The 26,665-nt window shown below is 45.0% G+C and overlaps 1 protein-coding gene across 3 annotated transcripts in view; it reads right to left on the bottom strand.

Moving 5' to 3' along the window:
* Window positions 1-1,220: 1,220 nt before the first annotated feature.
* Window positions 1,221-26,665, bottom strand: part of LOC310791668 (CYFIP-related Rac1 interactor B-like) — a 36,548-nt gene continuing 11,103 nt past the window's right edge. For all 3 annotated transcript variants that reach the window (XM_083653320.1, XM_083653321.1, XM_083653322.1), the window contains 7 exons: window positions 22,880-23,016; window positions 9,801-9,878; window positions 9,084-9,200; window positions 6,280-6,359; window positions 5,245-5,371; window positions 4,517-4,587; window positions 1,221-1,762 (listed from right to left, as the gene is read on the bottom strand). In XM_083653320.1, the coding sequence (XP_083509446.1) occupies window positions 1,693-1,762; window positions 4,517-4,587; window positions 5,245-5,371; window positions 6,280-6,359; window positions 9,084-9,200; window positions 9,801-9,878; window positions 22,880-23,016 (680 nt within the window). In that variant the 3' untranslated portion in view covers window positions 1,221-1,692. The remainder of the gene's footprint in view (window positions 1,763-4,516; window positions 4,588-5,244; window positions 5,372-6,279; window positions 6,360-9,083; window positions 9,201-9,800; window positions 9,879-22,879; window positions 23,017-26,665) is intronic.

Genomic DNA, 26,665 nt, shown 5'->3' with positions numbered 1-26,665 from the left:
GAGTGCCTAACCCCAACCAAGTGGCTATCTGTGCCTAACCCCAGTGTGTCAGAGTGCCTAACCCCAACCAAGTGGCTATCTGTGCCTAACCCCAGTGTGTCAGGGTGCCTAACCCCAACCAAGTGGCTATCTGTGCTGTGCCTAACCCCAGTGTGTCAGAGTGTCTAACCCCAACCAAGTGGCTATCTGTGCCTAACCCCAGTGTGTCAGAGTGTCTAACCCCAACCAAGTGGCTATCTGTGCTGTGCCTAACCCCAGTGTGTCAGAGTGCCTAACCCCAACCAAGTGGCTATCTGTGCTGTGCCTAACCCCCGTGTGTCAGAGTGCCTGTGCCCAACGCATGATCTGATTTCACCAAGTAGCCGTTGTTCCTGGACCAACATTTCTTCCTGGTATGGGCTGGGAAAACCCCACCCCCAAACTAATTTGATTGGTCGCCACAATTGCTTCTTCCTTAAAACGTGCGGCAAGTAAAAAAAACTTGGTTAAGATTAGGATTAGGGTGTGAAAAAACTGCAGCTGTCAGCGAGCTTGGTCCTAGGGCTAAATGGATAAGAGAACTGGGGTTCAACTCCTGGTCGAACCACACACATTTTTATAAAACATTAGGTTTAGGCAAGTACAACAATGTGGTTAGGGTCTGGTCATCATTAGATAAGAAAACCCTAAACTTAACCACTTGCCGCATGTTTTCAGGAAGAAGCAATTGTGGCGACCAATCAAATGAGTTTGGGGCGGAGTTTTCCCGGCCCATACTAGGAAGAAATGTTGGGCCAGGAACAACTGTTGGTGAAATCACTTTGTGCTAACCTCAACCAAGGCAACCAGTGCCTAAACCCAGTGCGTCAGGGTGCCTAACCCCAACCGTGCATCCAAACATCAACATCCGACACCAAAAGTATGTAACAAAGCGGCGCAAATCGACACAGTGTGAGTGAGAAAGTGTTGTCTCATCCCAGAGACTCGCATTCCGATGCTTTATGCCTAAAGACTGACTGGAATGCCCAAATCCAAGATGGAGGTCGTACTGCCAAATGTGGATATTCACTTTAGAATCGGCCACAGCAGCTGTAGCCGATACTCGCTCTCGACTGATGGACTGGTGTGAATATAATGCTGCATTCATGTGGTGTCAGAGTAATCGGAAAAATGAGATCCAGACTGGGAAATTTCACGCTCAAGTCGGAAGATAGAAACAGAAACATACACAGAAAGTATGCTTTGTTGATGATATTCGAAACTTTTTATTTTGCCCACATGTAATTTGTAATATTTTATTACTGTTAGTTGCTGTCCATGTTGACCTAGATTAGTTAGAAAAGTGACTTATTAACATTAATCCTGATTTGGTTCCTACATTCCAGTCATTCCGACACCACAAGCACATGAACACACCGACGCCGGAAGAACGACTTGCCAACTCAGCAATTCTAACGATCCGAGGAGCACATGAATGCAGCATAAATGACAGTTTGAATGTTTTATTCCCTCAGACTGATCTGATCTGATCTTTTCTGGTACTAAGCAGATAAAAAAATCTTTTTTTATAATGAACAAACAACATGAAATTACTTTTCAAACAATAGTACAATACAAAAAATAATTCAGGTTAACAGAAACATCAACAGCTGAAAGTTTGTTGAGTTTTGTTGTTTTGAAATGGGGAGCGGGATGGTTTCCTGTGCTGGAGCGTCAGTTGGCCTGCAGCATGCTTTTGATCTGCTTGGAGGTGGAGTCATCGTTCAGATGTTTGGTGGTGTACCTGTGGGGGAGAAGACAACCAGGTTACTGAATGAGCAGGGGTTTTCAAAGTCTGAGGACTGTGGGCCTCCCCCGAGACAAAGCTTGGAAAAAAGCGGCCCCCTTGCTCAATTCCTATAGAGTCCTATGCGATCACGATTCATGTTATTTGATCCCATAGCCTGATATTGCTGTTTGACATACTTCTGACTACACCAAATACATCTGAAGGCATTTATTAGTTTGTGACTCTGGGAAAGTATGAAAAGTGGGAAATTCACCCAAATTACGGTATCTCTAAACTTTAACCAAATCACACACATTTAGGCTATTCTGTGAGATCACCTTTTGATAATTAATGTCATATGTTTTCACTTTCATTCACTGAGCCTCCCCTGAAACTGCTTGGAGCCCCCCTTTGAAAAATTCTGCTATATGGAATACCAAAGTCACGCCCTCTTCCGGGTTTGGGATCCACACGAAGGGATTTCATCCACGGTTCATTTTTCCATAGATATAAAATGCTTATAAAAATAGTTGTACTTGGTCAAACCAAGTGATTCAGCTATATTTAAAATGAAGGCGGGGGGGGGGGGGGGGGGGGGTCTGAGTGAAACGTGATGGTCTCTCCTGATTCTAAATATAGCTGAGTCACTTGGTTTGACCAAGTAAAACTATTTTTATAAGCATTTTACAAACGATCCCTTGGTTCTTATGCCTAACGCCCGGAAGTGGGCGTGTTTTTGGCACTCTACTGTATAGCAGTTACAAGCTCAGGTCAAAGTCATAATAATACTGTATTTCCTCTGGTCAATTAAAAACCAAATATGAGGGATCAATGTTGGTAAACAAATGGCTTACTTATAATGGGACCCTATGGAGCCAGCCTTGAGTGTCTCACTCTAGCCGGCTGTGCTGTTTACTAAATTCACTTCATTTTAAAAACTGTGACAGTTCACACAACTTTAACACGACACATCAGATTATTATACATCAGACTCATGAGCTACTTCTTCTCTCACTCACAATGTCATAATATAAGTAATGTCATGTATAGTTTTTGAGATATTAAAGTCGAGGTGAACCCGTTCGTCACGTGCATCTGAGTCCGTTTCAGACTGAAAACAAATTGAGAGGCGGACCATATACGGTGTCGATGATTTGATTTGACAATTCTGTCGACTGGCTTTGGTATCGGCCAATCCTGGCATGTTCCACCCCCAAATCGGGTGGGATTCAGCGTGTTGTCGTGCTACGTGAGTGGGATCCGCGGAGTACCAGGCAGCCACCGGCTTCATGTGGAGCGAGCGGACAATCCGATGCATGGGTGCTGCCCGCCCGCCCGGAATCTCCGAGAGACGACCCCTGACAGCCAGAGAGGCTGTCAGGCTCGGAGGCGCGCGCCATTATCGTTATAAATGTAAATAATATTCCTGGAATGCGTGTTTTAACGAGCCAGTTACATTTCTTTGCATTCTTAGACATTACCGTTTGATTTAGTTTGCATAATTGCTCAAGTTAGTAGTTAGTTTATGGGCTAGAAACTCTGCCAGATGACAGGCACTAGGCGCCATTTTCCCCTTCATTTGGAAGAGAAAATTATCCTGAAATGAAGATTTCATTGACAGCTGCATGTCGTGAAATTATTGGTTGAAATGGGGTAGAAATTTGATAGTACAAGGTGACGTCAGCAAACTATAAATTACTGTTATCAATGACATCTTGAAAAATGATCTTTTGATGTGAAAAAGAGTGAAAAACTAAAGAAATTAGATTTTTGTGATTTTTTTTGGCATACATTATTAAATAGGAGCACTGCATACTAGGGCTGCACGATTAATCGTATTTTCATCGTCATCGCGATATGAAGATGCGCGATGAACACATCGCAAAAGTCACATGTTTTTGTTTTGTTTTTTTGTTTTGCAAGATACCGACTGAATAAGTGTCCAAATGTTCATGTCATTCTGGCCAATACTCCACTTCTGTTATAACATTTCAGTCTGGAATATGGAATATCTTTCAATAATTGTTATGACTAAAAGGCTTTATTTTTTTTATTTTTTTTTAGCTTCAAGAGTGCATTTTTGTTCGTATGACCCTCAACACAGGCTTTGAGAATCCCGTGCCACTTACTGATACTTACTATGCTTAAATTAACACACTCATATTGCAAAATTAATTTAGGCCCTCACTGTAATACTTCAGAAGTTGAATTTGAAGTTTAGCATTAATACATTTGTCATTTTTTGTCTTAGATTTACCTTTGTGTGTTATTGCAATATAAAACTACATAATTGAGAATCGAATTGAAGAATAGAATTCTAGATTCTGGAATCGAGAATCAATTCTGGAATCGGATCGTGACCCCAGGAATCGGAATCGGATCGGATCATGGCTTAGCCGGATCGGAGCACCGCTACCCATTAATATTTTTGTTTATAGCATTCTTTTATTTATCATATCGTCATCGCAATAGTGTTATCGCACATCGCAGCTTTTCCTCATATCGTGCAGCCCTACTGCATACCCAGGTATATGAACTAAAAGAAAAGAAAAGTCATTTTTGGGTTCAGCTCGACTTTAATGTTTGTTTGGCACAACACATACTGCTGCGGTTCCACATTTTCCGGGTGGCATTTCTGGGTGTGTGATGTCATGCTGATTCATCCTATAAAGGCCGGCCCCAAATACAACACAGGCAAAATAGCAAAGAAAAAAACTATTATTACTATATATGGACACCTGGCCGTGCATGAACCCGTACATCACTGACCTGAGAGCGTTGAGCAGCCCCTCCACTCTGCTTGGCGTCTGATCCTTCAGCACTCTGATGCTGCCTTTCATCTGCAACACACAAAGGCATGCCACACAAAGACAGGCAATGCAAAGACACACGTTAAACAGTTTTAATGCACACCTGCTGGCCAATCAGAAAATAATATTCACCAAGACCATGGTATAAATTGCACGTTCCAATTGCACTGGGGACTATCCCGGTTGAGTGACGTCACACCCGAGTTGACCGTGTTCCAGTATACAATAAAGAGATGGGAAACCAGGTTTAGCTCTAGCCAGGCTAGCCATGGTTAGCAATAACAATAGCAACGCATTGCATGGTCTGGCTCTCTCTCACTGTCCACTCAGTGCGCCTCCTCTTTTCCTATAGACCCTTTTCACGGGGGCCATTTTGTGTTGAAAAGGCAGAATAAACACAGGTGCAAGCAAAAACACTAATGAGGGTTTCCAAATTCCAATCATGGAAGTTGGAAACCCTCATTAGTGTTTTGCTTGCACCTGTGTTTACCCTGCCTTTTTTACACAAAATGGCCCCCGTGAGAAGGGTCTACTGCGTTTGAGAGCAAGCGCTATTACCTGTCGGCTTTCACTCCACCGCTATAGAAACAATTTCTCGCTCTCAATTGAGAAACAGGTTAACAAGCTGGCCTGGAAGGCGGGGTCTGTCCCCCACAAACTCTCAAACTCTCTCTCTGGTTAACGTACGTCTATCTTGGCAATCTTGTTGAAGGCTCCCTGCGGATGGACGTGGTCGTACAGGATGATGACACCGACCATCACACGCAGACAGAACAGCTCCGCCTCCTCACTGGCAAAACGAGCACGATACTCCCTACACACACACACGCACACACGCACACACACACACACACACACACACACACACACACACAGAACAAAATTCAATGTTGACTAATGTTTTTTGTGCGTTTTGACTTTTGACTCGGACCAAAACCTTGTTGTACATTTACAACAAATGTATATGTATGGTATAATATTGAAGTGTGCCTTTATTACTTCTCAAATTAGTAATAATGTGATTTCTGAGTGTATTTCTTTTAAATGCTTTGTCCAATTGCTGGCGCTGTTTCAATGGCGACACGGATTTGCTCTCCGACTCTGAGAGTGAACCAAGCAGAATTTCGCTTTACCATGAAGTGACAATAAAGTTTATCTCATCTCATCATCTCATCATCAAAAACAACATTGAAAAAATATTTTCTTTAAATTTCTTAAATCCGCAGTTTTTTTTAACGTTTTGGTCTGAGTGAAATGTTATGTGGTCTCTCCTGTTTCTAAATATATCTGAACCGTTTGGTTTGACAAAGTAAAACTATTTTTATAAGCATTTTATGAAATGTCTATAAGGAAATAAATGGTGGATGAAGATCTCTGGTACAGTGCTGAAGCAGTAAGTGACGTTTCACTTTTGGTCTCTATAGCTCAACTCAAGCCCCCGTTTGGTCCAAAATAGAGCTAGATTAGCTAAGTACACCATGATACATGACTGAACATCAGTCAACCTCACATAATTGTTCATAGTGGGACAGTAACATTATTCAGAATACCAGCAATTTAAACTCTAACTGTAATGGAATACAGTTACTCATATTTTGTATTTTAGATACTGTATTCTAAGTACAAGTCTTATCCTTCTTTCTTTAGGGTCCTTGGTGCAAAGTGCATTCAACATGGTCAAAATGTAGTTTGGTTGAGAGGGGAAGCTGCCATCAGACTCACGGTGTCTCCAGCATCACTTTGCACACACTGGCCATGGTGCTCAAGCAGTCTGTGGTGTTCTCCAGCGGGACGTCCGGGTTCTGCACACAACAGGGACAGGAAGGGGTTAACACACTCACAGAGGGGCGTCTGGGTAGTAGCACAGGGACAGGAAGGGGTTAATACACTCACAGAGGAACGTCTGGGTCATAGCACAGGGACAGGAAGGGGTTAACACACTCACAGAGGGGCGTCTGGGTCAGAGTCCTGCACGTGTCCAATTTTGCAAACCCGTTAGTATAAGACCCGTGCCCCGACCCGTTACCCGTCATTAATCGCACAGGATAGAATCACAGTCGATCACTTTGAACCAAACCAAACTGCCCCCGTTTCACACAGTAGATGAATAACAGTCTTTCTGGCTGAGACTCATCACCTGTCATGTTAGCATTAGCAGCTGGTAATGTTAGCTCAGTAAACTGCTGGCCACTACTTCTATCAGACAATACAGTGTTGTGCAACAAGCAGACTTACCAAATATGTCCAATACATGTCCGGTATAATCCATACTGCCTTTATGATCCCTGTTCCGCTGACAGAAATGCACTTTTAAAACGTCCAACTAACGTTAACTTCTCCACCGGGACTTGCACTTTCCCCATGTTGTCGTTATGGAAAGAGTTTTGAATGTTTACGTTGTGCAGTCTGTAGCATCAAACAATGCAATATGCTTACTTGAAACATGTCGGTTATGTAGAGAAACAAAGGGCAAAAATGTTTGATAGGGGAAAGTAGCCTACTGCAAATTTCTCCTCTTTCCTCTGTCTGCCGAACCAGTAGCCTACAGACTGACTTCCGCCAACTAGTGTTAATTTTGTTGGATATTTTTTTATTTCGTTTTAGTCTTAGTCCCGACTCCCGTCACCGTGTCAAATGTCCTTGTTAGTTTTTATCATATTTAGTCAACCTCATCCTCTTTTTATTTAGTCAAGTTTTAGTCGACTAAAAATGTTTGCATTTTAGTCTCATCTTATAGTCAAATAAAATCATAACTATTTTAGTCTAGTTTTAGTCAATGAAAACTGTTGAATCTGCTGTTGCGCTTGCACTAGTAATGGTAATTTGAAGCAGTGTTGCCAATGCCAACTCTGTCCCAGGGAAAGTAGCTAATGCTGACTCTGCCCACCCGGGCCAGTGTTGGCTTATGCCGGTAGCAATGACAAGTGGACCCTATTCACAGTCTCTGCTCAGCCCGCAGCTGAGGGGAGAAGTGGGGGAGGCTGAGGGGTGTCTGGGTAGTAGCACAGGGACAGGAAGGGGTTAACACACTCACAGAGGGGCGTCTGGGTAGTAGCACAGGGACAGGAAGGGGTTAACACACTCACAGAGGGGCATCTTGGTAGTAGCACAGGGACAGGAAGGGGTTAACACACTCACAGAGGGGCATCTTGGTAGTAGCACAGGTAGGCTACAGGAAGGGGTTAACACACTCACAGAGGTGTCTGGTTAGTAGCACAGGGACAGGAAGGGGTTAACACACTCACAGAGGGGCGTCTGGGTAGTAGCACAGGGACAGGAAGGGGTTAACACACTCACAGAGGGGCATCTTGCACAGGTAGGCTACAGGAAGGGGTTAACACACTCACAGAGGTGTCTGGTTAGTAGCACAGGGACAGGAAGGGGTTAACACACTCACAGAGGGGCATCTTGGTAGTAGCACAGGTAGGCTACAGGAAGGGGTTAACACACTCACAGAGGTGTCTGGTTAGTAGCACAGGGACAGGAAGGGGTTAACACACTCACAGAGGGGCGTCTGGGTAGTAGCACAGGGACAGGAAGGGGTTAACACACTCACAGAGGGGCATCTTGGTAGTAGCACAGGTAGGCTACAGGAAGGGGTTAACACACTCACAGAGGTGTCTGGTTAGTAGCACAGGGACAGGAAGGGGTTAATACACTCACAGAGGAGTGTCTGGTTAGTAGCACAGGGACAGGAAGGGGTTAACACACTCACAGAGGTGGGTCTGGGTAGTAGCACAGGGACAGGAAGGAGTTAACACACAGAGGTGGGTCTGGGTAGTGTAGAGCTAAAAACACTCTCATAGCACCACGGAGACCCGGGTTCAATTCCCGGCAGTGGCACCTCAGACTTGGTCAGACGTTCCTACAGACACAAGTGACCGTGTCTGCTGGTAAGCAGCCGATCAGGTATAAGTCCTGGTTGCTGCATTACTGCTTCCTCTGGTCGGTCAGAGCGCCTGTCCGGGAGGAGGAGAACTGGGGGGAAAGCGTGATCCTCCCACGTGCTGGAGACTGCACTTGTATTGGAGGAAGCCAATACATGGCCAAGTACAATTGGGGAGAAAACAGGCAATAAATCCTCACAGCTCACACTCTCTGTCGATCCTGACTGTGGCACTGTGGCTGGAAAGTTGCTGGTTCAAATCCCTGGACTGGCTGGAACATTATGCTGTTGGGATTTGGCAGGTGGGAAAAAGAGAGAGAAAGAGAAAAGCCAGGATAATCTTTCTAAGTTCCTTCATCTGTGAGAATGGGGGGGAGGTGGTAAATAAAAATCTAAATAGGACTAAACCATATTAGTCATGTTTAGAACATGGGGTAGTGGCGCACTCTTGTGACAAAAATGAGTAGTATCACAACAGACACTTGAAAATGAGCCTGGGGGCGTCCCGATGGCTCACCTGGTAGAGCGCGTACCACAAAGGCTTAATCGCTTGCGTGGCCGACCCAGGTTCAAATCTTAAAAACAAGAGCCTGGTCTGAACCGGTCTGGACTGATCTGAACTGGTCTGGACTGGTCTTACATCGGAGACAAACTTTGTCGTGGCTTCGCTCAGCGTCTTCAGCATGGGCGTGGAATTGGCGTAGAACAGAGACATCCGATTGGCCAGCTCGTTGTTCACGTCACTGCCTTCGTCCCCCTGGAAAAACAAAAGGTCATCAAGGAAATGATGATAAAAAAAGTTTGTCAAATATCTCTAGGACGGTTTTCAGTTTGTTGACGGATTTTAATTTAAATTGTGTCAGACTCTGACTTGAAAAATAAGACAAGTGCGTGTGAGGAACAGCATGGATTGTGCTGAGAAAGAACTCTACCAATCAACATCATTGGTAAGTAGCAACTAGGACTAGACTTTAAAAATGTGAACTATCTCTTTAAAAACAGAAATGGACAAAATGAAAACAACTAAATAATGTGTGGGTAGAGACAGGAATGGCGTGTGTGTGTGTGTGTGTGTGTGTGTGTGCGTGTGTGCGTCCGTGTGTGTGTGCGTGTGTGAGGTATGCGTGTGTGTGCGTGCGTCTGTGTGCGTGTACGTGTGTGTGTGTGTGTGTGTGCACGCATGCGTGTGTGTGCGTGTGTGTGTGTGTGTGTGCGTGCGTGCGTGTGTGTACGTGTGTGTGCGTGCGCGTGTGTGTGTGTGTGCATGTACATGTGTGTGTGTGTGTGTGAGTGTGTGTGTGTGCGTGTGTGTGTGTGTGTGTGCGTGCACGCGTGTGTGTGCCTGTGTGCGTCTTACAGCCAGGTTGTTGATGCGCATGCGGCTGATGGTGCGGCGGTAGTAGCTGAAGTCATTCTGGATGGCAGGAGTCGTCATCTGGAGACAAGCACAGGGTCAGACCAACAGCAACCTGAAGCCAACGCGCAAGTGCCAAAAACTGTAGTTCCTCCAATGGCCACTTGAGACTGGCTGCAAAAGTGAGTCATTCCCCATAGGCCCCCATGTTTAAAATGCCTAACTTTACAGCAGAAATAAACATGTTTACAGCCTGCATGGTTCAAAACAGAGTTTGGGGGCTCTATCTTGGTACAGGCTTGCGCACCTGTTTGCGCCTGCCTTATACTATCGTCTCTGCATGACGATAGCAGTCTGCCATGCGCAAGTGTCCAGGTGTTATGCCGAGTTTTGCACCCCCGCCACCAAACACATTCCCACCTCACGGGAGCATATTCTAATGATTTATACAGAAACACAATTGTTTGGGTAGACGTGACCAACCTGTTTTTAAGTTAAAACAGCCCCAAAATATGGTGGGAATGCAATAGTCGCGGGCGAGCGTAACTCATCACAACAATGGGTGCAAGTGCAGATTGGAGGCATGCCAAGTAATTTATGCACGGCGCAAACTGGATTTAGGTGGTGTTAACCATCAGAATTATTCACAGGTGTGGTCTGGCAATGCCTGGGCGTTGCATCAATCAAACCAATCAGATTCCCGTCTTGCAGTCCCTGTAATACAGTTTGCGTGAGGCATATATGCTGTAATTCTCCCCACGCGTTATTTGTATAGGTGTAGGCCTATTGACTGTATATATTATCCCTATCTCATAACGACACCATCACATCATATACCTGTTAAAAACATCTGTGTTTTGATGCAATTCGGGTTATTTTGTTGACTGGATTGGGACAATAGAAACGTGTTTGCAGCGGGGAAACGGCAGAGACAAAAGAAAAGATGGGAGGATTTAGAGTGGACTTGGTGAAACAGTAGTGAGAGCTGCGTGCCGAGGACAGAGAGAGATGGAGAGAGCTTGTCGACAGATCGTATGTGGTGCCTCAACGACCCTCCGGGTTATGGGATAGGTGAAGGTGTCTCAATTAATTTGCCGTTAACCCCTCTTTGCGACGTGATACAAGTTTCTCAGTGAATTATAGTTGATTGCCTCACTGAATAATCTGCTGGTTAACCAAATTTTAGCACCAGAATTTTATGTCCTGGCGTAGCACGTCCGTGCGTAATGAGTATCTTTGCGCGTAAGTGGTGCTTTTCAAAGCTCTTAGCGCAAAGTAATTGCGTGCATGCTGACGATAGGAGAATGCCATCTATGACCCGCATTCTCCCCGGAAAACGCCTGGTTTGGCATGTGGCACGCCTACCCCATGCATGTCCAGTACAATTATAACAGGCATAGAGGTAATAGCAAGGCAGGGAGAATACAAATCCGCTTTGTGCACGCCCCCAATTTGCATTGTGCGCAGCGTTAAACGAGCGCAAACTCTAAATTACCGCTTTTGCGACGATAGGGCCCTTGGTCTCTACAACTAAGTTCACCGTTCATGACAACTGTAGGGGGGGACTTTGTATATGACTCACCCCTTTATACCGTCTATGGCTGCAAAAACAAGTGATTGTATAGAAGTCAATGGGAAAATGACCCTACTTCTCACTTGATTTATGACCTCAGTAAACATTTTCCTAATATGTTTATGGTCTCAATCTCTAGTTTCAAGTCTTCTTCAACACAGCATGATGTTCATTTTGTAAAGTATGGTCCCATTTAGAGTCAAATAAATGATAAAGCAGACTATGCTTTGGGGCGTGATTGACAGGTCGCCTGTCCAGTGATCTCACAGCTCGCCAGTCACGGACCAAATAGCAGGCGGAGCTGCGGCTCTTCTCGTGCAAATGTCACTTCACCATCACTTCTTCTGGCTCCAAAAAACAAGATGGCGACGGTGAAAATAGAGTGCCAAAGTCACGCCCTCTTCCAGGTTCTGCATATGGACCAAGGGATTTTCCGCCATTTCTTTTTACAGTCATTTCTTGAAATAAATAAATCGTATTAAACTTTTGATTGCATGTCGAGACAGTGTGCGGGAGTTTATTCTGGTACAGTCATTTCTTAAAATGCTTATAAAAATAGTTTTACTTGGTCAAACAAAGCAATCACTTTTATTGTCTCTGTCGAGTCACACATACTGTTCCTTGCACATTACACACTACACCTCTCACATTGCATTTTAAACACGTTGGCCGCTATCTTCCGACAGGCGCTATCCCCTAATAGCGCTTGCCTGTTTGCGCGTGCCTTAAGTCACGGAAAATAGCATTCCGCCTTGCGCCGTCTGCCAGGTGTTCTGCCGGTGTCCACCCGCTATGCCGACCACCCGCACTGCCGACAGGGGTGGGAGAGGTTAGGTGTAGGGTTAGGGTCTGGGGGAGGTTAGGTTTAGGGTTAGAGTCTGCGGGAGGTTAGGTTTAGGCATGGGGGCTGGGAGAGGTTAGCTCCAGCCGGTCCCCCGACACGCTGCCCAGTGCACACTGCCTTGCTCAGCTGGTTCTGCTTGTGGGCATTGCGGACTGTCGGCACTGCGGTCTGTCGGCACATAGACGCGGCACCGTTCTGCCGAGTTTTGCTCCCCCGCCCAGCAGGAAAAAAAGCATCCTTGGAGCATACTTGTAATGATTTATACACAAATGTAAATGTTTAAAAGTGATATAATTGTCTGGTAGACATGACCTCCGTGATTTCTAAGTTAAAACAGACCCGAAATATGTTGGGGATGCAATTCTCGGCCGGGATGCGGAAAGGTTCACGGCACCTGTCGCAAGCGCAAATTAGAGCCATGCCAAAATCATCTGCCCCCCAAAATGCCTGCGCAAACTGGATTTGGGTGGTCTTAACTCATTGAGTGCCAATGACGACTTTAGTCGTCAATTGCTTTAGTAACGTTGAGTGCCAAAGACGACTAAAGTCGTCAATTGCGTTTTTTGACGGTGGGACGTGGATCTAAGCCTCTTACATCGCCTCTTACAATATGGGAGCTATTGAATGTGTGTAACCTATTTTACAGAACCCTGCTCGACAGTGCTCTCCAGATTACAGAAAGGCGAGGAAAAAACAAAGAAGAAGTCGTTGGGGAAACGGAAATCGCATCGCATCCGTATGCATCGATATGCATGAAGCATAACGTTAGCTGTGCCTGCAGCAGCCAATCTGCTGCCACAATTGAGCCCCTCCGTGTCTGTTGCGACAGCACATCCGCATGATCAGCCGTGGAGTTGTTATTATTCTCAACTGGAAGCATGGGAGCCGGTGACAAACACACGCGGAACGCTGTAAAAAAGCTGGATGTCGCGCACCCTTCACTGTGCACAGCAAACGCAGCAGAAAGCCACCAGAGACACTCCCATACGGAGGAGCAGTGTGCAGTTGAGGCGGGGGGGGGGGGGGGAGGGGGGCACGCAGAGCAGCACACAACACTGACCCAGACAGACCCAGACAGCAGGACAGGATTGGCAAACGCAAGCCAGAATATCCGATGCCCACCAGCAGCAAATCAAGACCAGCAAGAAGCTGCAACCAGCAGTGCACGCAGGGGCCAGCGCTGCTGGTTGCAGCTAAAAAATATTATTCTGCCAAACAAAATTCCCTGGCCTTCACTGTTTTATTGAAGGAAATTATTTTTGAGGTGTGACTACATTAGGAAATATTAGCTTCAGAGTCAGTGATGTGCTTGAAATGTTTAATTTCACAAAAGGCTCATTATCTCAGCTTCTAGAAAAAAATTGCTGTTTTTGGTTAAATCAAGCTATCTTCTCCGGCTCATAACTAAAGAACGGAAAATGGGATCAATAAACTTTTTTTTGCAGATGATAGAAGAGAGTCTCATCGTTCTTTGTGCATGTTCAGTGTTTACATAGTAATATCACACAATATTCTGTGGGCCTCGAGAAATCACTGAAAACGGTCTGAAACTCTGGCACTGGGAGTGTCCGTTCTCCAAAAGTGGCTGGCACTCAATGAGTTAACTACCAGAATTATTCACAGGTGTGGCCAGGCAAGGCTGGGCAATACTGTACGTCAATCAAAACCAATCAGATTCCCGTCTCGCAATGGCTGTTTGCGCGAGGCTGCCTCGCCGAGGCATGCAATATGCTGTAATTCTCTCCATGCGTAATAGAGTGTACTCACTCGTGCGAGAACAGAGAGAGCTTATTGACAGATCGTCTGTGGTGCCAACGACCCTCCGGATGGTTATGAAGGTAAATATCCTATTGTCCAACCAGTTTTCTCAATTAATTTCCCTCTTTACGATGTGATAAAAGTTTCTCAGTGAGTTATAGTTGATTGCCTCACTGAATTATCTGCTAATACCCAATTTTAGCAGCATAATTTGATGTCTAGGCTGTGCGTAATGAATCCAAAAGGAATTCTACTTTGCACTGCGCTGCGCTGCACGGATATTACGGGTGCGCTCCGAGAGCGCGAGGTATTTGCACGTAAAAGGTCCTTTTCAAAGCTCTTAGCGCAAAGTAATTGTGCGCTGCTGATGATAGGGTAATGCCATCTATCACCACATTTTAGCGCTGAAACGCCTGCTTTTACTTGTGGCAGCCAATGCCCAGTACAATTATCACAGGCATGTGCTTGTGTCCACCCCCAATTTGCATTGCGCACAGCGTTAAATGAGCGCAAACGCTAAATTAGCACTTTTGGGAAGATAGAGGCCGTTGTCTTTTCTTTCCTTAGCTTTTTTTTATTGTTTGTTCTTCTCTCTTGTTTTTGTTGACATTATACAGTATGTTTTGATGTAATTGTTGTTAAAGGTCCTATCCGTAAGTTTGGCCTGAAAATAAACATTCACAAAGTGTTTTCTACTAGGCCTACCAATGAGTGAATGCCTCGTTCCGTAACTTAAAAAACGAGCCCAGCCGCGTCTCTCTGCCTTCACGCATTGCAAAGATATTGCAGGATTTTCATGCTTGTCACGGGTTATGCTTTCCCAGCAAATTGGGCGGATGTGACGTTCTGCGCATTCACGAGCCTGCCTCTTGTCCTCATGGCTCCGGCGGAAATACCAATGAAGAAGACAGCTAACAGGAAGTGGCTAATGTTACGTTTGTCGCTAGCTGCCAGCAAAACAAAACAAAACACAGACTATAGAAAAAAAGTCCACACAAAATACATAAATATTAGTGAAGCCCATCTGGTCAGACAGTAGCAATGTGACCGACATCGGGGGGAAACTAGAGTCAGGACTGTGTTTTCGGTTCATGGAGGGACCTTGCTGCTTGTAGCTCCTGTAGGGCTGTGCGATTAATCGATTTTGAATCGTAATCGAATTAATTAGTTAGGACGATGTTAAAAAAATGAAAATCGTAAAATCGATTTTCACTTTAACTAGGGTAATTACGGTACGGCTCTCATGTCTCCGGGCTGCCGTAGTAACTTCCTTGTCAGTCCGCCCCTCCTTCGGCCCGAGAGCTCTCTACTCCTCTCCAGACACACGTGAAAAGAGAGAAATGGTACGGCTTTGAAGTTTCGGATGAAGATCAAACTACTCCCCGCTGTAAAGTGTGTCTGAAAGCCGTGGCTGTTAAAGACAGCAACACGACCAACTTATTTCAACACCTACAGAAAAACCACACACCGGAGTGGGAGCAGTGTGTTGCACAGCGGGCTGCACACGATAACCCGGCTACACCACCACCAGCTCCGAAGCAGGTAACGCTAGCGGCTTCATTTTCACGTGGTGTCCCATATGCCAAGACAGAAGCGAAGTGGAAAATGATTACGGATGCGGTGGCGTTTCACATTGCAAAAGACATGGTCCCGATATATACTGTTGAGAAGACTGGGTTCAAACACATGCTGAAAGTGTTAGACTCCCGCTACATGCTACCAAACCGAAAACATTTTGGTGAAGTTGTTTTGCCCCGTCTGTACAACGCTACACGTAAACGAGTGACAAAGCAGCTGGAGGATGTTCCATTCTACTCTGCTACGACGGACATGTGGTCCAGCCGGACTATGGAGCCATACATGAGTTTGACAGCGCATTTTATCACTGACGAATGGAATCTGGAAAGCATCTGCCTACAAACCTCTTACTTCCCAGATGACCACAAAGGCGAAGATATCGCCCAGGCGTTGAGTGAAGCACTTGAGTCCTGGAACCTGAGTGAAGACCGTCTCGTTTGCATGACAACAGACAGCGGCTCCAATATCATAAAGGCTCTGCAACTGAATGAATGGCCCAACCTACAGTGCTTTGGGCACAAACTGCACAACGCCATCGGTAAGTGTCTAAAATGGCAATGCATAGCTGCATCTGAACTGTAGTGCTTTAAAAATAACTTACTGATTGCTAGATTAATGAAGCAATCAAGCCATAACCAACATTCTTAATTACTTAGCCTACTTACTTAAATTATTACTACTAGTATGAAAAAGGTGATTTTAAGACTTGTATAAAAATATTTGTATTTCATTTCAATCAAAGATACATATTTCCTCAAAATGCACACATGCATAGTTACATGCTACATTACAGCATATATAATAGTATAACATAAAAGTGTGTGTGTGTGTGTGTGTGTGTGTGTGTGTCCTTTTTATGCATCAACATTTTGAAAGGTGAAACAAAATTTAAAACAAAAATAGACATCTGGACTCTGGAAATAGCCTAGCCTCTTATGTGACTGTAGTCCATGTGATGTCACAGTGTTGTCTGTTTCTTCTATATTTCTTTTTATACAGAAAACGGTGTGAAGGACTCACGGGTTGATCGTGCCATCGGGGTGTGTAAGAAGGTTGTCAGTTCTTTTTCATATAGTTGGAAAAGAAGAAGAGATCTGACTGCAATACAGACTGAGCTCGGTCTACCCGATCATCAGCTCATCACAGAGTCCACAATGAGGTGGGGATCCAGGCAACAGATGATAGAACGTGTCCTAGAACAAGAGAAAGCCATAGCACGTGTCCTGGGGTCAGACAAGAAATGCAGGCACCTCGTGCCCACCTGGCAAGACCTTGAGGTTTTAGAGTCGGTGAATAAAGCTGTTAAACCACTGCAAGATTTCACTGATGCTCTGTCTGGGGAAAATTACGTGACAGTCTCTTTCATCAAACCAACACTCAGCATGTTCAGAAGCACTCTCCTCAAGCCAGACGACGATGACACTGAGCTCACAAAAACAATCAAAGGAAACATTCTGAGGTACATGCTTGAAAAATACAGTGAGCCTGTCAAAGATGCACTCTTGGACATGGCCTCACTTATGGATCCCAGGTTCCGCACGACGTACATTGACAATGACAAGGTGGAACACATTAAGAAGAGAGCTGTCACAGAGCTGCTGTCTCTGGCCACTGACAACACCACAGCACAGCCTGGCCCAGCTGTGCAGGTGCGCCAGGAGGAGGAGGAAGAAGAAGAAGCAGCAGCAGCTCAGCCTGGCCCTGCGCCGAAAAAGAGGAGGAGCTTGGCAAGCTTCTTCCAGAAAAAGCAAGTGCCCATTTCCTCCCTGTCAGAGACAGACCAAATTAAAACTGAGCTGGCAACCTACCTGTTGATCCCTGAGGTAAGCCAGGATGCTGATCCACTTCAGTGGTGGAAGAAACACGAAGAAAACTTCCCAAGGCTCAGCAAGCTAGCCAAGAAATACCTCTCAATCCCTGCAACGAGTGCTGCGTCAGAGAGGCTCTTTAGTGTTGGAGGGAACATTGTAACATGCCACAGGGCATCCCTCAAACCAGATTCCGTAGACAGGCTCGTGTTCCTTGCAAAAAACTTGCAAATGTGATGAGTGACTGTCTGAAACATTGTGACTGACTGACTGACTGACTGACTGAAAACAATGTGACTGACTGAAACAATGTGACTGACTGACTGAAACAATGTAAGAGTGAGTGACATTACAGAAGCACCTCTACCTCTCATGTATAATTTTGTTAGCATGATGCAACTAACGTGTTTCATTTTGTTTGCAAAAGTGTTTTTTGCCTCAGGGATACAATGCATTTTTCCAAGCTTTACTTATTTTACAAAAAGTTTTGCACTTTATTCATTCATCTTTGTTTGATCAAGAGGATAGAGAAACCTTTTATTTATTTTTTAAAAGCTAAGTTTGGTGAAAGACAGTTAAGGTTGTCACTTTATTCCCAAAATAGGGAACTTCATCTTTGTTTAATCAAGCAGAACCTGTTATTTATTTTTAAGTGAAGTTTGGTGAAAGTGAGGTTCTCACTTTAATAATCCCAAGGGATTCATCGTTGTTTGGTCAAGAGCAGGGGTCCTCTGAGTTTACAAGAAGATAGCATGGAGCAAAGACAGATGGTAAACATTAATTGTCACTTTATTAATCCCAAGGGGGATTGATCTTTGCCTTAAGCCAGGTTTGCACTTTTATTCCCAATAGGGAAATTCATTTGTTTGCTAATCTTTGAAATAAAAACAACATATTTGAAATAATTCTGTGTCTTTTGTAGTTTTACAAAAAAATCGAAATCGAAATCGCAAATCGGGTTTTGAGAGAAAAAATCGTCAATTTTATTTTTAGGCAAAATCGCCCAGCCCTAAGCTCCTGTAATGTGGTTTTGACCAGATAACGTTAGCTGTTTGCTAATGGATTTACCACCTGGTCAGAAACTCTGCTAACATTAGCGTCTTGTGTGAAGTAATGCAACAGTCACAAATATGCCTAACTTTACTACCCTTATATGGTAAATGGTAAATGGCCTGCATTTATATAGCGCTTTTATCCAAAGCGCTTTACAATCAGTAGATAGTCTACATTCACCCATTCATACACCGATGGCAAAGGCTGCCACGCAGGGTGCCTACACACCATCGGGAGCAAGGAGGGTTAAGTGTCTTGCCCAAGGACACAAAGACAGCAGCTGGGAGGGAGCGGGGATCGAACCGCCAACCCTTGCGTCATTGGCCGACCCGCTCTACCTCCTGAGCTAAAGCCGCCCCATGGTCATGGAACATTATTGTTTGACTGCAGGTAGCTGCGGTGGTGAGACTGCCTATTATAATGTTAGCTTGATGCTATACGCGGCTAACGAATAGATTTAGCTATATGTATAGAAATCTAGAAAGACTAATAACGTTACCGTCTTGTGTTGATAATGAATGTAACAGTCTATGCCTAACGTTACTGTCTGTTATGCTTACGGTACATGGTTTGATTGTTCAGTTTGGTCAACTATTAGATGGTACAGGGGGAGAAGGCTCTGACTGCAGTTACTGTAGCTGCAGTGGGACTGCTTGATGCTAATCACGGCTAACTAATATTGATTTACATTTATATAAATTACCACCGAGCTCCACTAATAACGTTACCGTCTTGTGTGGATAATGAATCTAACAGTCGGAAATATGCCTACCGTTACTGTTATGCTTATGAAACATTGTTTGATTGTTCAGTTTGGTCAACTCCAGGCAGGCATTACATGGTACCGTATACAGGGGAAGCAGGGTAGTTCCTGGCTCACGGTAACGTGAATATCCTATCCATTTCCCCGCAGCCAATGTAAGCCAAAACACGGCCAAACATGCCACAATAACGTCCGATAATTCCTCCAGAATCCTTCCTGGGCATCTCCATGCTGATCTAACAGATAAATTGTCCAGGACGACCGTTTTCAAGTGACTTTTATGAGTTAAAGTTACAAAGCAGTCTGCTGTTGCCAGCCAGCTGCTTGTGAGCGTGCGAGTATGGTGCCCGCGAGTCAGCTCGTTCACACACTGCCTGCAGTTACTCTAACGGCCACCGGTGTCAGTAATAGTTAGAACTTACGGATAGGACCTTTAATATTGGTTTAATTTCTTAGGTACGATATCTCACGTGCGTCCATTAGGGTTTCTTGTCTATGTCTTATCATCACTTGTATCCTTTGTTTGTTCTTGATTTTACTATGCGCAAATAAAATAAACATAAAATAGACATAAACATACTACAATATTTCAAGCATTTAATCAAAATCCCCATACAAAAATCCCATTGACTTTAGAGCCATTGACGTAAGAACTGGAGGTGCTAAGATGCAGGTCTTCGCGATTCATTGCTGCGGTACTCTATGGTCATGTTCACACTAGGAGGCCAAATCCCATTTGTGAACTTTAATGACCTATTAACGATTCTATCTATATTGGATTTATGAGTCTGGACGCTCCAAATCTGATTTGTGTCACTTGTCCCAAACCACGACTTATGTGTCTTCAGTGTGGATGCGCTGATCACCCAAATCAGATTTGTGGCAGTGCGGACATACTCCCAAATCAGATTTTGGAAACCAATCAAGATAATGACTTTAGCAGCAAATCGGATTTGCCTGTCGTGTGAACATGGCCTATGGCGGATGAGATCCCGCGGTTCGTAAGCGGAATGTGGAGGAGGGCGTGAACTTTGGCTCTCTGCCAAACTCGAGTCCACAAACCAATGGGTGACATCACGGTGCCTATGCCCACATATTCAAGTCTTGGTCCATGCATTCATTACATCTAGGATTGACTACTGCAATGCTGTCCTCTCCGGCCTCCCCACCAAACTGCTCAACCGACCTCAACTCATCCAGAACTCGGCTGCCCGGATCACTATTCGCACCAAATCATCCGTCCATATCACCCCCATCCTCATACAAGGTTTAGCCATCTAATCATGTTCTTTCACAAACAGCCGGTTTGGAAAGAAAAAATTGCCACTGAATCCCACACATCATACATCCTACATTTCTTCCTCCTAAGAGTTGCACAATCTTCAGTCAGATGTCAATTGCCACCATTTGACATGCCAATACACTGTTGTCATCGCGCAAGCACATAGCTACTTAATATGGACGTTAACGTCCATATTATAGCCATGTGCTTCAGCTGCGCGCTGTACTTTGCTAAATTAGCATCGATGCTAGCGGGACTTACCTGCTTGCTGCTGCTTGCACTGCTGCGTCACTGCTGCTTGCTGGTAATGTTAATCCCATGTCAGAAAAAGTCTCCAGATTTGTCGCTAACAGGAGGGTCTGTCTGCTGCGCGTGATTTCTATAACCCGGAAAACTGTGTGTGGGTGGGCGTTTGTTTGGTCATCAGCCAAATGAGCCAATCAAACGGGAGTTTTAGGAAAAAAAACTGGACTGGCCCATTCAGTTGTGAAAAACAGGGATAAATGTAACTTTGAACATATTGCAAACTAATTTCACTCAATAATGGTCGGGTCAATTCTATCCTTGCAAAATATGGGAAGACAATCTAAATGACCTATATAACTGCACTCCAAAGATAATGCAAATAAGGTTGCTTAAAAGTTGGTAGGGACAATTGGACACCCTGAAATGTTGGTAGGGACAGGACCCTAGCAACCCTACCCAAATCGACGCGCTTGCCTGGGTGCCAGGGCCTTCAGCAGCACCGCCCCCAGGCTCTGGAACTCCCTACCCCCTCACATCCGCCAGTCTGAAACCTTAACAACATTCAAATCCCACCTGTTCAAACCCGCCTATTCACTGTAATCACTAACCCCCTCCCATACTGGTCTTTAATTTTAATTTTCTTGTTTGTCGCTGGTTTTATGCGGATTGTTTTTTATATACATTGTATGCTTTTAAATGATAACTGTTTGACATGCACTGTACGGTGACCTTGGGTGTCTTGAAAGGCGCCTCCAAATAAAATGTAATATTATTATTATTTATTATAAACCTTTGCTAACCACAGACCTTATTTCAGGCATTTAACCAAAAATCCCCATACAAAAATCCCATTGGTTTAAGCATAGGAACCAGGACGTGCTGTAACTTCTGGGTAAGCCTACAAAAATACATCATACCTGCGGTACTCTATTTATACAGTCCATGATCATTAACTCATTGAGTGCCAATGACGTCTAAAGACGTCAATTGCGTTTTTTGACGGTGGGACGTGGATCAAAGCCTGATGCATCTCCTGTAAAAATATGGGAGCTATTGAAGGTGTATAACCTATTTTATGGACCCATTAGGTGGCGACAGTGCTCTCCAGATTTGAGAAAGGTGAGGAAAAACAGCAGAAAAAGCCGTGATGAAAGAGAAACCGATGCATGCTGGACCCAGAGCGGCACAGATTGCTCTGGCTGGAGCTAACGTTAGCTGCGAACAGCAGCCAATCCGCTCCCACAACTGAGCCCCTCTGTCTCTGCTGCGATAGTTTCTCCACACGATTAGCCGCCAGAAAAGAAAACCAAGGCCAAACCATTCTCATGAGAATGGTTTGGCTTTTCGGTGTCGCGCTGGGAGCCGGCGCACAAGGCGGAGCGCTCCGAAAATAGACTCTGGGTGCAGCGCACTTTGAAACGCGCAGCAGAAAGCCCATAATCGGACGCAGCTTCACCCCAGAAACGCAGACGAACTCAGCGAGCCCGATCCAGACTCCCCCGACGAGCGGCCGCCAACCGAACGTGGATCCGCAGGCAGCAGAGACTCGCCTGACACACGCAGCAGAGCGAGCAGAGCCACCAGAGACACTCCCACGGAGGAGGAGTATGCAGTTGAGGGGGGTGGGGGTGCTGTTTTATTGAAGGAAATTACTGTTCAGATGTTTCAGGTCAGAAAATATTAGCTTCAGAGTCAGTGATTTGCTTGAAATGCTTCATTTCACAAAAGGCTCATTATCTCAGCTTCTAGATTGAAACGTCTGTTTTTGGTGAAATCAACCTATCTTCTCCGGCTGATAACTAAAGAACGGAAAATGATATCAATAAACTTTTTTTTGCTGATGATACAAGAGAGTCTCATCGTTCTTTGGGCGTGTTCGGTGTTTACAGTAATATCACACAATATTCTGTGGGTCTTGAGTTATCACTGAAAACGCTCTGAAAGGGCTGGCACTGGGAGCATCCGTTTTCCAAAAGTGGCTGGCACTCAATGAGTTAAAACCATGGACTGTATAAATATGGACCGACAGGCAACATGTCTATTTTACTCTAAACGGGTGAGTTCTATAAAAATTCACAAAAATTCACCCCCCTACAGTTGTTATGAAAGTTGCAATTAGCTATAGAGGCCAAAACATGAATATGTGTGTGTGTGTGTGTGTGTGTGTGTGTGTGTACCTTGAGCTCGTCAAAGCGCAGTGTGAAGTGCATGATGTGGGCAAACTGACGGGCGAGTGCCTGCTCCTGCTCCAGGTGCTGCACGGGGGAGGAGCTGGGGGAGGTGAGACAGGTGAGGAGGGACGACAAGCACCCGTCTGCCACACACATGCACGGACACACACACACACACACACGCACGCACGCACGCACACACACACACACACACACACACACACACACACACACACACACACACACGCACGCACGCACACACACACACAGACACACAGGGTTTAATGACTTGCAGCTCCATGCTTTTCCATTGGCTAAAGCAGCTGATTGTGTGCGTGTGTCCTGGGTGCTGATTGGGTCCGTGTCAGGGCAGCACCAGCAGCAGCATCACTTCCTGGTTCAGTAACACACAAAGTGAAGTGACAACACACAAAGAGCCCTATCTTCATACAGGCGATATCCCCTATTAGCGCTTGCGCACCTGTTTGCGCTTGCCTTAACGCAGGCAAGATAACAGTCCGCCTTGCGCATTTGTCCAGGTGTTCTGCCGAGTTTTGCACCCCCACCAGCAGCAAAAAAAGCATCCCCACCTCACGGGAACATAATTGTAATGATTTATACAGAAATGTAACTGTTTAAAAGTGATATAATTGTCTGGCCTCCCTAATTTCTAAGTTAAAACAGCCCCCGAAATATGTTGGGGATGCAATTCTCGGCAGGGATGCGGAAACATTCACGGCACATGTCGCAGGCGCGAATTAGAGCCATGCCAAAATCATCTGCGCCCCAAAATGCCTGCGCAAATGAGATTTGGGTGGTCTTAACTACCAGAATCATTCACGGGTGTGACCAGATACAGTAATGCTGGGCATTACGTAAATCAAAACCAATCAGATTCCCGTCTCGCAATGGCTGTTTGCGCGAGGCATGCAATATGCTGTAATTCTCTCCATGCTCAATAGAGTGTACTCACTCGTGTGAGGACATAGAGAGAGATGGAGAGAGCTTATTGACAGATCATCTGTGGTACCAACGACCCTCCGGGTTATAAAGGTAAATAGCCTATGTCCATTGTCCAACAAGTTTTCTCAATTCATTTCCCTCTTTGTGATGTGATAAAAGTTTCTCAGTGAGTTATAGTTGATGCCTCACTGAATCATCTGCTAATATCCAATTTTAGCAGCATAATTTGATGTCCTGGCGTGGCAAGGCTGTGCTTAATGACATATCCAAAGGAATTTTACTCTGCACTGCGCTGCGCTGCACGGAGATTATGGTGCGCTGAGCTGCGCTCCCAGCGCAGCGAGGTGTTTAACGCGTAAGAGGTCCTTTTCAAAGCGCTTAGCGCAAACTAAGTAATTGCGCGCTGCTGACGATAGGGTAATGCCATATATCCCCACATTTTAGCGCTGAAACGCCTGCTTTGGCATGTGGCAGCATATGCCTAGTACAATTATAACAGGCATGCGCTTGTGCCTGACCCAATTTGAATTACGCACGGCGTTAAACGAGTGCAAATGCTAAATTTGCGCTTTTGGGAAGATAGGGCTCAAAGTCACATAGAAGCGGCTTTTTCCAAACACAGATTTAGCTACTACATCAATGAACTTCACATGTAGCTTTAGCTAATCGCTCCCTGCTAACATGAGCTCCTGTTGCCAAATCTCACGAGAGTGTGTTGCTGAGAGTGAGACAGGTCTTGAATAAAGTAAATTTTCTCCTGATCTGTCTGTCTGAAAAATGCAATTTTAGTGTCAGAATGTTCTGAAGATATGTGGCTTCAGAAAATGGGCCAAATATTTACTACATGGGGGCATGTCATAATCTGAGATCACGTTAACTTTGACTCAGACCTGCCGAAAGTCTCCCAAGTGGGCGTGGCATGGTAAACCATGGGCAGAACCCACGTGACACAAATAGAGGAAGTGACTTGAAGTTGAAGTGTCTTGCTTTGATATCCGACTGTCTTTGGTTTAATCACACCCTGAGGTGAGAAGTGCATCATGGGATATTATACCATGGTCTGGTTGAATACTCTTTTCTGATTGGTTGGCTGTTGTGCATTAAAACTGCTCAAGTTTATTAATCAATGTTCTAAATTAATCTGCTGCCCAGCAGTATATTTCAATGCACAATTAGTATCTGTGCATGGTTAAATAGAGTGCGTATCTGCTGGGGGATAACCTGCCCTATATTCAGGTTAGCAACAGCCCCTAAAAATGTCAGTGCACGTCCTTCCAAATGGCCGTGTTATCAGCAGGTTCATAAACTCCTGTTAGGCTTGCTGCGGTATTCGGTGTTACCGGTGTTACCCGGTGGTGAGACATACACCGATTACATAACGTGCCCACAGGTAACACCTTTTGTTTTTATCAGAATTAGAATCAGTATCACTTTTATTGCCACAGTATGCAAGTTACATACAAGGTATTTGTCTTAGTGTCTGTATGCAGCGTAGCGGTCAATATACAGGGATGTCAGCCAGCTGCTGTCGTTGTGTCCTTGGGCAAGACACTTAACCCTCCTTGCCTCGTATGATTGGTATGAATGTAGACATGAATGATGGTGGTCGGAGGGGCCGTTGAGCGCCGATGTGTGGCTGCCACGCTTTCGAACCACCGGTACGATTGGTGTGAACGAATAATGATTCTGTGAAGCGCTTTGAGCACTTGGAAAGGCGCTATATAAATCCAATCATTATTATTATTATTATAAGAAGTAGGAAGATAACTAAAGGCAATCGCAAAGTTGCAAGTGCAATCAAATCAAATCAAATCGAGTCAATATATACAATATGTACATGAGTGGTGAAGTGTTCTGTGGATGATAAATATGAATTTACGTTGGAGGAAGAATTGAAAGGAAAACTCTGCAGTTTCAGCGTGCGCCGGTGTAAATTACAAGTGCTCCCTCTGGGCTGCAGTGTGGCTCCACTGTTCTGGTTAGACCAGCAACTAACGTTAGTTAACGCTATGCATCTTATGAACACAAATGATGCCCTCCTCATACACCTCATTGATTTTATTATCAACATACATATCGTCGCTGTGCAATGAAAACCACCTAAGTCCATTTTTTATGATTTTTACTTTTGAGTATAAATGGAATATATCCATTCTCCTGCATCTACTGGCAGGTTTTGGCGTCTAAATGACCAATAAAAACACGTTTTACTGGGTAAAGTATGTAACACGTACCACCATTGGATGCTAGACCCGCCCATCACATCACGTATTTGACAGTCAGACCTCCATGCTCCGCCCCACCTCATGAGAACTTCCCCAGAAAAGTCACCAGGCAGCTGCTGACCCGAATGCCGGCTGTGTTCGGCTTGGTTTTGTGTGATTCTGGCATCGTCTGACGTAAATAGATCAATAAGGTGTTTTCGGGTTGTCCTTGGGCTGCAAACTCATTTAAAGTATGCAAATCGCAGTTGTTTCTGACAAGAATAATGTCACGTTACTCCGGGACTGCTCAACCCATGACAGAGCCACTCTCCTCGGCTTGGCAGAGTGAAGCTCTCCGCCCGTGCGTCCCCGCTGCCTGGAGCACAGCGGCTCGTGCTCGCGCAGGCTCCCACACGCTGCTGTCTGGCCGCCAGAAAGTGCTCAAGACTCCGTGTGATAATCCGGTAACAGCATTTGAGCTTATTCAGGTAAGATATTTATAATGTAATGACACATTCAGCGATAAACTGTCTACAATGAAGACATGTGTCAAATATGACAACGTGGTGTTCAGTATTTTATGAGCACGGGGTTTTTTCCGTTTCCTGAAAAGTTGGCGATTTGG

The sequence above is a fragment of the Poromitra crassiceps genome (assembly GCF_964638095.1).
Source record: "Poromitra crassiceps genome assembly, chromosome: 17".
In the NCBI taxonomy this organism is placed as follows: domain Eukaryota; kingdom Metazoa; phylum Chordata; class Actinopteri; order Beryciformes; family Melamphaidae; genus Poromitra; species Poromitra crassiceps.
The sequence above is the reverse complement of the archived record's forward strand: the minus strand, read 5'-3'. Positions and strand labels throughout refer to the sequence as shown.